This window comes from Hemiscyllium ocellatum, chromosome 36 (genome assembly GCF_020745735.1).
Source record: "Hemiscyllium ocellatum isolate sHemOce1 chromosome 36, sHemOce1.pat.X.cur, whole genome shotgun sequence".
Taxonomy (NCBI): domain Eukaryota; kingdom Metazoa; phylum Chordata; class Chondrichthyes; order Orectolobiformes; family Hemiscylliidae; genus Hemiscyllium; species Hemiscyllium ocellatum.
In genome coordinates this window covers 8,203,413-8,218,572 of record NC_083436.1, presented here as the reverse complement: position 1 = coordinate 8,218,572, position 15,160 = coordinate 8,203,413, and the positions used below count along the sequence as shown (strand labels likewise).

The 15,160-nt window shown below is 42.0% G+C and overlaps 1 protein-coding gene and 1 non-coding gene across 2 annotated transcripts; one reads left to right on the top strand and one right to left on the bottom strand.

Moving 5' to 3' along the window:
- Positions 1 to 6,090: 6,090 nt before the first annotated feature.
- Positions 6,091 to 6,161, bottom strand: trnag-gcc (transfer RNA glycine (anticodon GCC)). Its single transcript has one exon. It is a non-coding gene; the product is annotated as a tRNA-Gly (tRNA).
- A 547-nt stretch (positions 6,162 to 6,708) lies between these two features.
- On the top strand, positions 6,709 to 13,119 carry ost4 (oligosaccharyltransferase complex subunit 4 (non-catalytic)). Its single transcript, XM_060851632.1, has 3 exons — positions 6,709 to 6,815; positions 11,946 to 12,077; positions 12,985 to 13,119. Exon 2 carries the CDS (start codon positions 11,947 to 11,949, stop codon positions 12,058 to 12,060), a length of 114 nt encoding a protein of 37 aa, XP_060707615.1. The 5' UTR covers positions 6,709 to 6,815; position 11,946; the 3' UTR covers positions 12,061 to 12,077; positions 12,985 to 13,119.
- The last annotated feature ends 2,041 nt before the right edge of the window (positions 13,120 to 15,160 follow it).

Sequence of the window (15,160 nt, the reverse complement as noted above, 5' to 3'; positions counted from 1 at the left end):
GATATTGCCAGGGTTGGAGGGTTTGAGCTATAAATAGAGACTGAATAGGCTGGGGCTATTTTCCTTGGAATGTCGGAGGCTGAGGGGTGACCTTATAGAGGTTTATAAAATCATGAAGGGCATAGATAGGATAAACAGACAAGATCTTTTTTTCTCAGAGCAGGAGATTCCAAAGCTGGAGGACATAGGTTTAAAATGAGAAGGAAAGATTTAAAAGGGACTTGAGGGGCAACTTTTTCATGTAGATGGTGGTGTATGTATGGAGTTGCCAGAAGAGGTGGGAGGCTGGTACAATTGCACCATTTAAAAGGCATCTGGATGGGTACATGAATTGGAAGGGATTAGAGGGATATAGGCCAAATGCTGGCAAATGGGACTAGATCAGTTTAGGATATCTAGTTGGCATGGATGAACTGGACCAAAAGGTTTGCTTCCGTGCTGTATAATTCTATGACTCTTCCAAACATCTTGAGTATTGTCGAAGCTAAATTGTATTGAGCTTTGTAGATGATGAACAGGTTTTGGAAGTCAGGAGGTGAGCTACTTGTTGCAGAGACCGCATCCCAGCCTCTGGCCTGACATTATAGCCACAGTATTATAGAATTCATAGAATCCCTACAATGTGGAAACAGTCCCTTCAGCCCAACAAATCCACACTGACCCGTTGAAGAGTATCCCACCCAAACCCATTCCCCATTAGTCTACATTTATCCATGACTAATGCACCTAACCTACACATCCCTGAACACTATGGGGAATTTAGCATGGCCAGTTCACCTAACCTGCACATTTTTTGGATTGTGGGAGGCAGACATGGGGAGACTCCATACAGACAGTTGCTATGAGGCAGCAGTGCTAACCACTGAGCCACCATGCTGCCTATTTCTTCACCCAAAGGGTGGTGAGCCTATGGAATTCATTGCCACAGGAAGTAGTTGATGCCAAAGCATTGAATACATTCAAGAGGTGGCTAGATATAGCACTTAGAGCGAATGGCATCAAAGATTATGGGGGAAAGCAGGATTAGGTTATTGAGTTGGATGATCAGCCATGATTGTGATGAATTTGGAGCAGGCTCAAAGGGCCTCCTCCTGCTCCTATCTTCTATGTTGCCACATAACAGCATTCCAAGTGATTTGAACCAAGTCCAATGGCCAAACATTTACATAGCTGTGGCCAACAAATTGCAAGACTTTGAGCAAAAGGTTGTGCTGCCAAAAGGACTCCAGCAGAGAAAATCAATGGAGACGAGTGAACCCACCTCCTGAGCCATTCACAAAATATCCAGTCATAATCTAGGCATTCAGAAGTGTATGGATGAAGCCATCACTCTCAATTGTTTTGACAGCGAATCCTGGGTGAAGAGGGAGCTCCACTGGTTATAATTTTAAAACAAGGGGCCAAGAATCAGGTTGCTATGACCCTGTTTAGGTAACTGGCCAGTTTGAAATACAGAATTACACAATGAGCTTACAAGTCCTTTTTGTGCTTTAAGATACTGCATCTTCCAAGCTGCTCAAAATAAAATCAGAAAGACTCTGAGTTTGCACACTTTATCTGTCCAGCCATCCTGAAAAATTCCTTATCAAAATCGTCGAAACAGAGTTTTAGGCAGCTTTTAAAAATATTTACCAAGCAGCTCTTCATTCCAAAAGAAGAAGAACTGAAATTGTTAATCAATATCCTTAAACTGTCTTAAGAAAAATCCAGAAAAGTCTAGGATAAAACCATCTAAGTCTTCAATCTACAGGATCCATATACATTCCCACTTTTTTGCTCTTAAACAACATTCCCACTTTGTAGCTAATTTTAATTTGTGGATTTGTGAGTGTGTATATTTGTGTGTGAACTCTTGGATGTATGTTTGAATGAGATCTGGAGCTTTTTAAAATTATTTTATTTGATCAGAAGTTAGGTGCAATAAATGTTATTTTCTGTTCTTTTAAAATTTCGAGGAAAACCTTTCTGTGTGGAACTTTCGTATTATATTCTTGCACTGAAGCAGTTAAATATAGCTAGAGAGTCATCGAACAAAGAACAAAAAAGCAATGAAGCAAAAAAACAGACGCTTCAGCCCAACTCATCCATGCTGACCAGATATCCTAAATTAATCTGGTCCCATTTGGGCCATATCCCTCTAAACCTTTCCTATTCATATACCCATCAAAATGCCTTTCAAATGTTGTAATTGTACCAGCCTCCACCACTTCCTCTGGCAGTTCATTTGACACAGGCAGCATCCTTTGCTTGAAAAAGTTGCTCCTCAGTACCTTCTAAATCTTTCCTCCCTCTTCTTACACCTTTGCACTCTCACTGTGGAGTACTATACCCTGTGGAAAAGACCTTAGCTATTCACCCTATCCAATGCCCCTCATGATTTTATAAACTTGTATAAGGTCACCTTTCAGCCTCCACGTTCAAGGGAAAATAGTCCCAACCTATTCTCACCTCCCTACAACTCAAACCCTCCAACATCCTCCAACCTGGTAATATGCTTGAAAATCTTTTCTGAACCCTTTCAAGTTTCACAACATCTTTCCTGTAGCTGGGAGACCAATTGAACACAGTATTCCAAAAGTGGCCTAACCAAAGTTGCAATATGATCTCCCAACTCCTATAGTCAAAACATCAATCAATAAAGGCAAGCTTACAAAACGCCTTCTTCATTATCCTGTCTACCACACTCCGCTACGACTCCACTCCGATTCTTTTTAACAAATTCTGTTGTGGGTAGTTGTACTAATTCTCACCTAACTGTAATAATGGTTAGTAAGAGTTATCCTTTCTATAGTTTAGAGTGTTAGTTGTCAACTAAATAATATTTAGCTATGTTGATTTTAGTTTATTTGCTACAATAATCTTAAGTTTTGAAATCATGTGATTTTTTTTCAGTTGGTCACTGGAAATTTAATTTTTTTTTAAACTTATTTATCTCTATACTTTTCCAGCACCACTCTAAGTTAAGGTTTTTTAAAGTTTAATTTCAGTGTAAATTGCACATGTAGTTTTAACAATTGATCCACATCATCTGAACAGGCAAATGTTTCTACATGGAACCATTTATTTGTATGTTTGCTATTTTGTGCAAGATATTTTGTTTCTACTGTTTTTAAATTTCTGACTTCTGGATAAAATTGATGATGGTGAGGCAAGCAGTTAACCTGCTCCAGGGGGTTTGCTGAAGTAATTAGAGGAGGTCTAGCAGGTTGGTGTAGGCTGAACCTTCCAAATTACACTTACTCCTGTGGGAAAACATGGCTTGCTGAACCACCTCTCTCCTGATGACACCACTGAGATTGATAATGCACTGTGGCAAGGTTCACATCATATCACTCTACTTCGCAGCTCTGCTACCAGCTTGTTATTTTTATGCAAGATAAGTATAATAATTAGATGAAGCAGATGTTTCCAGATTGAGAGAAATTTGATATTGAATTTAATGAGTGCAATTCTAACTGTAAATTAGAAAAATATTCCAATTAAAGTGGTGTAAAATTTTAGCCTACTTATATTGAAAAATCAATGTTTTGTTTACCATATGCAGCAATATCGAATGAAAGTAGCTGTACATGTAAAATTGCAAAAATATGCTACCAATTTACATTCTACCATGCATCAATGACCAAATCCACAACTTTCCCAAATCCCAAATTCTTCTTACGATAGATCAGTTGTTCGCTTATAATAATTGTTCACTTGCATAGCTATTCCTAATCATATGTACTGGTCTTGCTCTCAAGAAGCAGAGGTCTTGTTAATGTATTGGTATTGTTACTTTTCTCTTCACAAGTGGTTCATTTAAAGTTTTGGTAGCAAAACATTGTAATGAATAGATAAATGCTAAAGAAAAGCTCCATTAAAATGTTGCTTATTACACCATTCACTGTAAACATGCTGAAATGTTGAGCGTAAAGATGGATTATCTACTTAAGCACTGATTTATGCATGGATACAAAGTCATGAATTACTGGCAGGAGTAGAGTTTCAGTCCTTCTAGCCATCTCTGCCATTTGGTAGGACCATGGTTAATTTGATTGTGGCCTTAACACTACTTTTTGCCTCGCCTCTATAGCCTTGTCAATCAAGAATCCATCTAATACAGTTTTATAGAGTTATAGAGATGTACAGCATGGAAACAGACTCTTCGGTCCAATCTGTCCATGATGACCAGATATCCTAAATTAATCTAGTCCCATTTGCCAGCACTTAGCCCATATCCCTCTAAACTCTTCCTATTCATATATCTTAAAAATATTTAATGACCCTATCCCCTGCTTTATAAAGAAGAAAATTTCACGGGTTAATGAGTCACTGGAGAAAAAGCTTCTCCTCATCTCCATGTCAAATGGAAGATTTTTAATCTGTCTTTTATTTCTTCTTTCTCCTATAACATTTCTATTGTCAAATTGACACAGGATCTGATATTTCAATAAGACCCCAAATGAATCTTCTCGACTCCAATGGATACTGGGTCAATCTATCCAATCTCATAACAAAACCCTTCACCCCAAGAAACAGTTGACTCATCTGTTTTTCTTTCAATTATGTTCTTTCCTAAATAAGGAGACTAAGAGTAGACACCATACCCTAAATGTGGTCTCACCAAACCTCTGTAAAACTGTCGCAGAAATTCACCACTTTGATATTTCATTCCACTTGCAACAAATGACAATATTCCATTTGACTTCCTAACTACTTGCTATACCTGTATAACACTGTGGCACTGCTGCCCCACAGCGCCTGAGACCCGGGTTCAATTCCCGACTCAGGCGACTGACTGTGTGGAGTTTGCACGTTCTCTCCGTGTCTGCGTGGGTTTCCTCCGGGTGCTCCGGTTTCCTCCCACAGTCAGGTGAATTGGCCATGCTAAATTGCCCGTAGTGTTAGGTAAGGGGTAAATGTAGGGGTATGGGTGGGTTGTGCTTCGGTGGGTCGGTGTGGACTTGTTGGGCCAAAGGGCCTGTTTCCACACTGTAAGTAATCTAACAACATTGTGTGATTCATATAACAGACCGCTTGGTACCATAAGCTGTGAAATTTCTCTTCATTTAAACAATGGAGTGCTGTACCACTAGTAGCACTGGAAAAGCACAGCAGGTCAAGCAACATCCAAGGAGCAGGAAAATCAATGTTTTGATCCTTCATCCCGAAATGTTGATTTTCCTGCTCCTCGAATGCTGCCTGACCTGCTGTGCTTTGCCAGCACCACTCCAATCTCGACATTAAAAACGTTTGAGTGTCAGAGACACTGACAGTGAATGAGGCAGTATGGAGAATTGCTCATGCTTAAATAAAGGGTGATTTGGTGAGACGATAGTGGCTTCTGTGGATTTATTTCAAATCCTGCTAAAACTGAATAAATAGACATTTTCTGACACGATACTCTGTCTAACATTTTTGTTTTGCTTACTATCCATGACTCTTTGCAGATTCCTTATGTCGTCTTCATAACTTACACTCCTGTCATTGACATACATTTTGAATTATTCAGATATCATCTCTAATTCCTGTGATCTCTATGACTCTATGACATTCCATGAGTTACAAGCTGCCAACATGGAAATGACCTCCTTTCCCTAATCTCAAACCCTGTAAACTAACCAATCTTCAACCCACAATTATTAATGCTAGAGAATACAATTGATCAGGGTAAGTACAATTATCCTGTATGGTTGAACACTGAAGTAAGTTTGTTATCTTGAAAACATATCTGTTTAGAAGAAGGGTCACTGGATTTGAAACATTGACTTTGTTTTCTCTCCACAGATGCTGCAAAACCCACTGAGTTTCTCCAGTAATTTCTGTTATATTTTGTTTGGGATCTTCAGCATCAGCAGCTATTTGTTTTATTTTGAGTTTTACTATAGTCAATGAACTTGGGCATGTTTCTTCCTCTCTGAGCACATATTTGTAGTAGAGTAAAACTGAATGTTTGAAGTGGGAAAATGAAAAAGCAAAAATGCAGTTATATTCCGTGACTTAATAATATTGACAGTAGATTATATTATTGGGTATATTTCAGTGTGCAGAACTATATTTTATTACATTTGAAATATATTCTTAACTACACCAGGTATTATAAAATGAGTCTGCATTGGCCGGGAATCGAACCCGGGCCTCCCGCGTGGCAGGCGAGAATTCTACCACTGAACCACCAATGCAACTGACAAACAGCACCGCTGTCAGAATCCTTACATCATTGTATAGGCAGAACGCTGACAATTATTTGATAAGAATTTGATCATTTTTAATTTCGAAGAACTTAAGCTGGATTTGATTCAATTGATTATAAGCAGATGACCTTAATTTATAAAACTAACAGTGATTTTGTTCTCGTTATTGATCGTACGTTTACTCCCGCCCCGTTACCATTCTGTTTATGACCTGTCCTCCCGCTGGTGGGTGGAGGCCTCTGGCACGTGATCGTGCTTGTGTCATCACGTAGCGTCCGGGCTTGCTGCTGGGTGGGGGAGACGTGACCCAACGTGCTTGTGTCATCACGTAGCGTCCGACCTTACTTATGGGTGGGGGAGACGTGACCCAACGTGCTTGTGTCATCACGTAGCGTCCGACCTTACTTATGGGTGGGGGAGAGGTGACCGAACGTGCTAGTGTCATTACGTAGCGTCCGGCCGTGCTGCAGGGAGAGGGAGACGTGACCGAACGTGCTTGTGTCATCACGTAGCGTCCGACCTTGCTTTTGGGTGGGGGAGAGGTGACCGAACGTGCTTGTGTCATCACGTAGCGTCCGTCCTTGCTGCTGGGAGAGGGAGACGTGGCCGAGGTGTGATCTAATTTAGAAAGTCATCTGGGAGGTGAGTGTGGTCTCTTTATTGATGGAGATGTGTCAAGTTGAATCAAATATGTTTTGTAATAAAACAGTGAGAAGCGGCTGGTGTGTGGTCACAGTTTCCCTGTGCTCTGGGTAAATCCTGGGGCTGATGGGAGCCGCTGCCGTCTCCCCCGGGCGGTGAGCAGGCTGCCGTCTCCCCCGGGCGGTGAGCAGGCTGCCGTCTCCCCCGGGCGGTGAGCAGGCTGCCGTCTCCCCGGGCGGTGAGCAGGCTGCCGTCTCCCCGGGCGGTGAGCAGGCTGCCGTCTCCCCCGGGCGGTGAGCAGGCTGCCGTCTCCCCGGGCGGTGAGCAGGCTGCCGTCTCCCCCGGGCGGTGAGCAGGCTGCCGTCTCCCCCGGGCGGTGAGCAGGCTGCCGTCTCCCCCGGGCGGTGAGCAGGCTGCCGTCTCCCCCGGGCGGTGAGCAGGCTGCCGTCTCCCCCGGGCGGTGAGCAGGCTGCCGTCTCCCCCGGGCGGTGAGCAGGCTGCCGTCTCCCCCGGGCGGTGAGCAGGCTGCCGTCTCCCCGGGCGGTGAGCTGCCGCCGTCTCCCCGGGCAGGGAGCTGCCGCCGTCTCCCCCGGGCGGTGAGCTGCTGCCGTCTCCCCCGGGCGGTGAGCAGGCTGCCGTCTCCCCGGGCAGGGAGCTGCTGCCGTCTCCCCGGGCAGGGAGCAGGCTGCCGTCTCCCCGGGCAGGGAGCAGGCTGCCGTCTCCCCGGGCGGTGAGCAGGCTGCCGTCTCCCCCGGGCGGTGAGCTGCCGCCGTCTCCCCCGGGCGGTGAGCTGCTGCCGTCTCCCCGGGCAGGGAGCTGCCGCCGTCTCCCCGGGCGGGGAGCAGGCTGTTACTGAGTTGGCATTGGTGTCAGGGTCTACTGAAGTGCTGCCCCAACAGTCCATGGACTGTATAAATATGTAGCTCACCTTATAATCAATAATAAAAACCCTTCGAATGAGGTTTGTGTTTAACTTGAGCTGTTAAGATTTGTAACAGTGGAGCTCAGAGACTGAATCTTGATAATTTTGCGAGTTCTTTGTTGTGTTTTTTCCCCCCTGTGTGGATAATCATTAAAAGTGGAGAAATTAAAGAAGCCTACCAACTCTCACGGTTTTCTGGGAAGCCTTGGAAAAGTCTGCTTTTTTTTTTCAAAAGCAAGGAATCTCTTCCATTATGGTAGACGGAGCCTGAGTTGTGTCTGACCCATTTCTCCCCTTCCCTTCCACAGCAGTGATAAGGTTCTCTGGTCCTCACCTTTCACCCATTAGCATTTGCTTGCAAAGGATCATCGACTCCCATTTCTGCCACTTCCAGCATTTTGCCCAAAACGTCGATTTTACTGCTCCTCGGATGCTGCCCGAACTGCTGTGCTCTTCCAGCACCACTAATCCAGAATTCCTCTTCCCTCCTCTCCCTGTCAGCATTCTGCTGGAACTGTTCTCTCTGGGACACCCTGGTCCATTCCTCCACCACTCCCAACATCACTTCTCACAGCCACAGCACCTTCCTATGTAATTGCAGAAGGTGCAACACTTGCCTGTTTTCACCTAGAGATAGTGAGAACTGCATTTGCTGGAGAGTCAGAGTAGATATGTCTGGATGAATGGTTCTGACCTGAAATGTTGATTTTCCCCTTCTCCTCTGCTGTTTGACCAGCTGTGCTTTTTCCAGCCACACTCTAGTTCTTTCTTCCTCAATAACTGAGGCCCCAGACACATCTTCCAGGTGAAGCAGTGACTTACTTGCAATTCACTCAATTTAGTCTACTGTCTTCACTACATTCGCTACATCAGGGAGCTGAGACACAGACTGGTTGATTGAATTATGGAATTAGTATACTCTGTCTCTAAAAATGACTTTGAGTTTTCACTTGTTTACTACTTCAATATATCACTGTGTTCCCTTCTCAATATTTGTGTCAGGCCTGTCACAGTGCTCCTGCGAGATTTGATGCAAATGGAAGAGAAACGCTTCATCTTCTGCTGGTTGATATTACAGCCTTCACTGCTCAATATTGACTTTAATAATTTTAGAGTATGAACACCTCCTTCCATGTCGATTATCCACCATCACACCCCACGTTTTTGTCATATGGGTTACTTCCTGATGAAGGGCTTTTGCCCGAAACGTCGATTTCGCTGCTCGTTGGACGCTGCCTGAACTGCTGTGCTCTTCCAGCAACACTGATCCAGAAATTACTTTAAGTGCAGCCAAACAATTTCACCCTCAAAGTCCCGTTATCTCCTGTCTAGATCCTTTTCTTCTCTGGCTTACTACCTTAATCTATCTACCTAACTTTTTTGTTTCTCCTCTTCTATGCTCCTGCTCCACCTATCCACTCACCCCTACCTGTCATCAGCATAAATTCCATCCTTTCCTAACTGCTACCAGTTCTGAATTGGGGGCAAAGTACTAACTTGGATTGAAAGTTGGTTGGCTGACAGGAAAGGTAGCATCCATGGAGCAGGAGAATCGACGTTTCAGGCATGAACCCTTCTTCAGGAATGATGAAGGGCTTATTCCTGAAGAAGGGCTCCTGCCCGAAACATCGATTCTCCTGCTCCTCGGATGCTGCCTGACCTGCTGCGCTTTTCCAGCAACACATTTTCAGCTCTGATCTCCAGCATCTGCAGTCCTCACTTTCTCCTGGCTGACAGGAAACAAAGAGTAGTGATAAACGACTCCATTTTGGAATGGCAGGCAGTGACCGCAGGGATCAGTGCTGGGACCGCAGCTTCTTATAATATATATTAATGATATAAAAGATGGTATTAGTAATAACATTAGCAAATTTGCTGATGATACTAAGCTGGCTAGCAGGGTGAAATGTGAGGAGGATGTTAGGAGATTACCGGGTGACCTGGACAGGTTAGGTGAGTGGTCAGGTGCATGGAAGATGCAGTTTAATGTGGATAAATATTTGGTTATCCACTTTGGTGGCAAGAACAGGAAGGCAGATTACTACCTAAATGGAATCAATTTAAGTAAAGAGGCAGTACAAAGAGATCTGGGTGTTCCTGTGCACTAATTAATGAAGGTAAGCATGCAGGTACAGCAGGTAGTGAAGAAGGGTAATAGCATGCTGGTCTTCATAACAAGAGGGATTGAGTATAGAAGCAAAGAGGTTCTTCTGCAGCTGTACAGGGCCCTGGTGAGAGCACACCTGGAGTATTGTGTGCGGTTCTAGTCTCCAAATTTGAGGATAGACATTCTGGCTATTGAGGGAGTGCAGCGTAAGTTCACGAGATCAATTCCTGGAATGGCGGGATTACCTTACACTGAAAGACTGAAGCGACTGGGCTTGTATACCCTTGAGTTTAGAAGACTGAGGGGGGATCTGATTGAGACATATAAGATTATTAAAGGACTGGACACTCTGGAGGCAGGAAACATGTTTCCGCTGATGGGTGAGTGCCGAACCAGAAGACACAACTTAAAAATATGGGTTAGACCATTTAGGATAGAGATGAGGAGAAACTTCTTCACCCAGAGAGTAGTGGCTGTGTGGAATGCTCTGCCCCAGAGAGCAGTGGAGGCCCAGTCTCTAGATTCATTTGAGAAAGAGTTGGATAGAGCTCTCAAGGATAGTGGAATCAAGGGTTATGGAGATATTCAGGGGTTATGGGAGAAGATTTGTAGCTCGGGTGCTCATTGTTGTGGTTCTGTTCGCCAAGCTGGGAATTGGTGTTGCAAACGTTTCGTCCCCTGTCTAGGTGACATCCTCAGTGCTTGGGAGCCTCCTGTGGAGTTATGGAGATAAGGCAGGAACAGGATACTGATTAAGGATGATCAGCCATGATCATATTGAATGGTGGTGCAGGCTCAAAGGGCAGAATGACCTACTCCTGCATCTATTGTCAATTGAAGAAGAGATGTACAGCACAAAAACAGATCCTTTGGTCCAACTTGTCCTTGCTGACCAGATAACCTAAATTAATCTAGTCCTGTTTTCCAGCATTTGGCCCATATCCCTCTAAAACCTTCCTATTCATATAACCACCTAGATGCTGGTTGTTGCATTAAAAACATTAATTCTGTTTTCTCTTCACAGATGCTGTCAAACCTGCTGAGTTTCTATTTTTTCTGTTTGAGATGTGCTTATGTTTGAGTTGTTTAGAATCTTGAGCAGATGCCATCTGGAGTATTGCACTCAATTTGGGATATTGTATCTTAATGTGACTTTTGGAAGGGTGTCTATTATAGATTCACCAGAACTAAGAGTTTAGTTATAAACTATGAACACGGGATGTATTAACTTGGTTTGTGTTCTGTGGCATATTGATGAAAAGATTTGATTAACTGACATCATGTATTTCCTCTGGTGAGCAAAACAACATCAGGGAGGTGTCATTTTAAAATGGGAAGAATACCAATTGGGAGTGAAATCAGAAAGCACTAAAGGTAATGGAGGTTTGGAACACTTCACTTAAATGTCTAGGCCAATTAGAGTCATAGATGTACAGCACAGAAACAGACCCTTTGGTCCAATTCGTCCATGCCAGTCAGATATCTTAACCTAATCTAGTCCCATTTGCCAGCACTTGGCCCATATCCCACTAAACCCTTCCTATTCATACACCCATCCAGATGCCTTTTAAATGTTGCAATTGTACCAGCCTCCACCACTTCCTCTGGCAGCTCATTCCATCCACATACCACCCTCTATGTGAAAACGTTGCCCTTTAGGTCTCTTTTATATCTTTCCCTTCTCACCCTGAACCTATGCCCACTAGTTCTGGACTCCCCCACCCCAGGGAAAAGACCTTGTCTCTTTATCCTATCCAAGCCCCTTATGATTTTATTAACCTCTATCAGGTCACCCCTCAGCCTCCAATGCTCCAGTGAAAGCAGCCCCAGCCTATTCAGCGTTTTCCTAAGACTCAAATCCTCCAGTCCTGGCAACATCCTTGTAAATTCTTAAACATTTTAATCCATGAAACGCTTGTGTGGAGCAAAAGATGATGTATGAATGAAGTTGACACGTCGATGGCTTATGATCTAGTTGGCAGAAAAGATTTGGTGGAAATAATTTTTTGACACCAATATATTAATCTCAGAAGAGGAGCTTATCTTTAAGCTTTGTATTCTTAGACTTGATTTATAATGTAATTGTCTTTTTATTTTGCAGGATGATCACAGATGTGCAGTTGGCAATCTTTGCCAACATGTTGGGGGTATCCCTTTTCCTCCTTGTTGTCTTATATCATTATGTTGCTGTAAATAACCCCAAAAAGCTTGAATAGCCACAACACTGCAATAGGTAATGAACTACATAGTTAGAATTAAAAGGACTTCTTTTAATATAGTGGTGGAAAATGGTATTATATATGTAATGCATAGCTTAATTGATTTTAAAATATTTGACTGTGATTCCTTAAAGTGAAATAGTAATTCAACAAGATCCTTTTCACCTCCAGTAGTTATGTTCATTGCAATTTCCCTCATGTCTGTAGAGTCTGTAATTTTGTTTTGAAGAGTATTTGGAAATGAAGTATAACAGTTTGTGGTAATTGCCCTTCATCAGCATTCCTCATGAAGGGCTTTTGCCTGAAACATCGACTCTCTTGCTTCTCAGATGCTGCCTGACCTGTGCTTCGTTTGTACCACACTCTCAACTCTAATCTCCAGCAGTTACAGTCCTCGTTTTCGTCTAGTTTGTGGAAATTGTAAAGGGATTACAAAGGAACCTCAATTATCTGAAGGCCATGGGCGGTGAATATTTCATTCGGTTAATTGAATGCCAGATTGCATGGCTAACCTATGCTTCGGGACCTTGCGATCTTGTTTGGATAATCAAAAATGCAGATAATTGAATGCCAGATAATCGAGGTTCCTCTGTATCTGTAATTTTCTTGAAAAAAGAAATGTTGGTCATGTGACCTGGTGAGGTGACCAACTGTGACCCAGGGTAGTAATAGTTTGTTGATTGAAAAGGAACTCTGTAAAGCAACACAATCAGGACTGTTGCGACTTGACGGAGAGGTTTAATAGAAGTGTGTCTGGCTTTTGCTAACCATACCCATGAAATTCAGCGGTGAATACTGTCATCAGATAGACTCCTGACTTGCCCTTGCAAAGACAACTTGATTAATAAAGAACAGCGATATTGTGGAACGATGTAATTTCAAGTTCTAAATACAATTTATTTCATGCATCTTATTTTACAGTGCAAAGGTTTGGACCAATAAGAAATGGATTAATTTGAAGGATGGAAGCTAACTTGGATGAAATAATGCAGGTTGAACTTTACCAGCACCACAGTGAACTACAACTGCATTAAATATGATTTGTATTGAAGAAAATATGCCTTGTGAATAAATATTTGCTGAAAAAATCTGCACTACTTTGTGTTTATTTAAAATTATCTTCCATTTTGAAAAGTTGGGAAAAGAAGGTTTAGCTATTTTGCTTCAAATCAAACAGTAATGCAATAAGTTTAATATTAATGTAATAATAATTGATATTCTGCAATATGAGATATGCAACCTACAGTCCTTATGCAGCTTTGACATTTAAGTTACTGTAACACTGATTTATGGTAAGCTAACTTAGCAAAACCCTTTTGAAGCAATCATACTATATATTGGATATGTGCTGAATTCTGTGACCCTCTAACTGTAAAGTTTCTACTGCCACAAATATCAATTTAATGTTCATCAAACTGAGTCCCATTTTTTCAAAATAAAGCTTTTATTTCCATTTTGTATAACATTGTTGAGGATTTTGCTTCAGTGTGAAGATTTAATTCCTTTAGTGATTCTGTATTTTAAATCTTTTTAGGTTGGTAAATAGTAACTCATGAAGTAGTTAAGATCCCAGAAGTGATCCATGGCACTTCACTAGTTACTGTTTACCAACCTAAAAATAATCGATTTATCCAAATTTTCTTTTTGGTTAACCAGTCCTCATTCCATGTTGATGTATCACCCACAAAGCCTTTACCTTGTGTAGTACTTGTCAAATGCCTTTTGGAAATTTAAGTACATTACATCTAATGATACCCTTTTATCCAGCCTGCATGTTACATCTTCAAATAATTTTAAAAATTGCCAACAATGCTATCCCATGCACAAAATCTTATTGGCTCTGCCCTATTGTATTGTGATAGTTTACATGTCCTATTGCTGCCTCCTTGATACTGACTGTATACTATACTGTTAGGCTATACTCACATCTGTATTGACCATGACTAGCACTATATCTCGAATACTAGATGACCCTGAAGAATCAAGTCCAAGATTTTAGGATTTCCATTTTGTCAAACAGTTTATTGCTGAACACTATACATGGGCAATTTAACACAGCCAATCAACCTAACTTGGATATCTTTTGACCTATTGGGGTTAAAAAAACAGGACAAATCTAGTCTGGCCAATTACTTTCCTGGTCCATCTTTGATCATCAGGAAGATGACGAAAGCTGTCACTGAGTGAACCAATTTGGCTGAAGGCTGGTATCTGTGATGATAAAGATCTTGGGAGGAACTGAGATAGACCATCCAATTGACACTGCTGGACAAATATGGATGGAAATGATTCAGCCTTGTCTTTTGCACTGGTTCTTCCAACACTGGGGGTACTTGTGAAGCTTTCTTCTCTTTTTAGTTCTTTAATTGTTGACTATCCAGAGCTGGAATAATAGCAGGAATGCAGACTTTAGATCTGTTTGTGGGAACAACTTTGGTCTACTGCAGCTGCGTCTGCTGTTTTGCATATGTTTTAACTTCCTCAGGCTGAAAACTCAATTTTAGATATGCTAGGTGCTACTCCTTGCATTCGTCTTGCACTTTTCACTTAATGGTTATGGTAGAATGTGGATAAGTCTTAGTCCATAAAGTTATAGACTGTGATTGAATAAAATTCTGATGATGATGATAGCTGTTGGCAACTCCAATAAATACCAGTTCTGAATTGCCAGATCTGTTGGAAATCCAACCCATTTAATATGGTAGTAATGTAACCACAGCTCTTCAATATTTTCCTTCTCAGGTTTCTAAAATGTTTGTGTTATAAACGCCAAAGCAGAATGGAGCTTGAACTATATACTAAGGCTGAAATGTGCCTATATTTTCTCAGACTTAGGAATTTTACGAAGCAGTGATAATGACTCTAATGTATCTCTCGACAAGAAGGTCTAGACTCAAGACCTACTTAACCCAAGAGGTGTGTCAGAACATGTCTGAATAAGTTGATATTTAAAATAAAGAATTCTGCAGACTTTTCTGGTATGTGGTTGAATAGACAGATCTGAAGCGTTATTGTTGCAAAATAAAATGCTGATCAAATTGTGGGCATTTTATCTCCTTACAGTTCTTGTGAACTTCTTCTCCACAACATCCCTCCC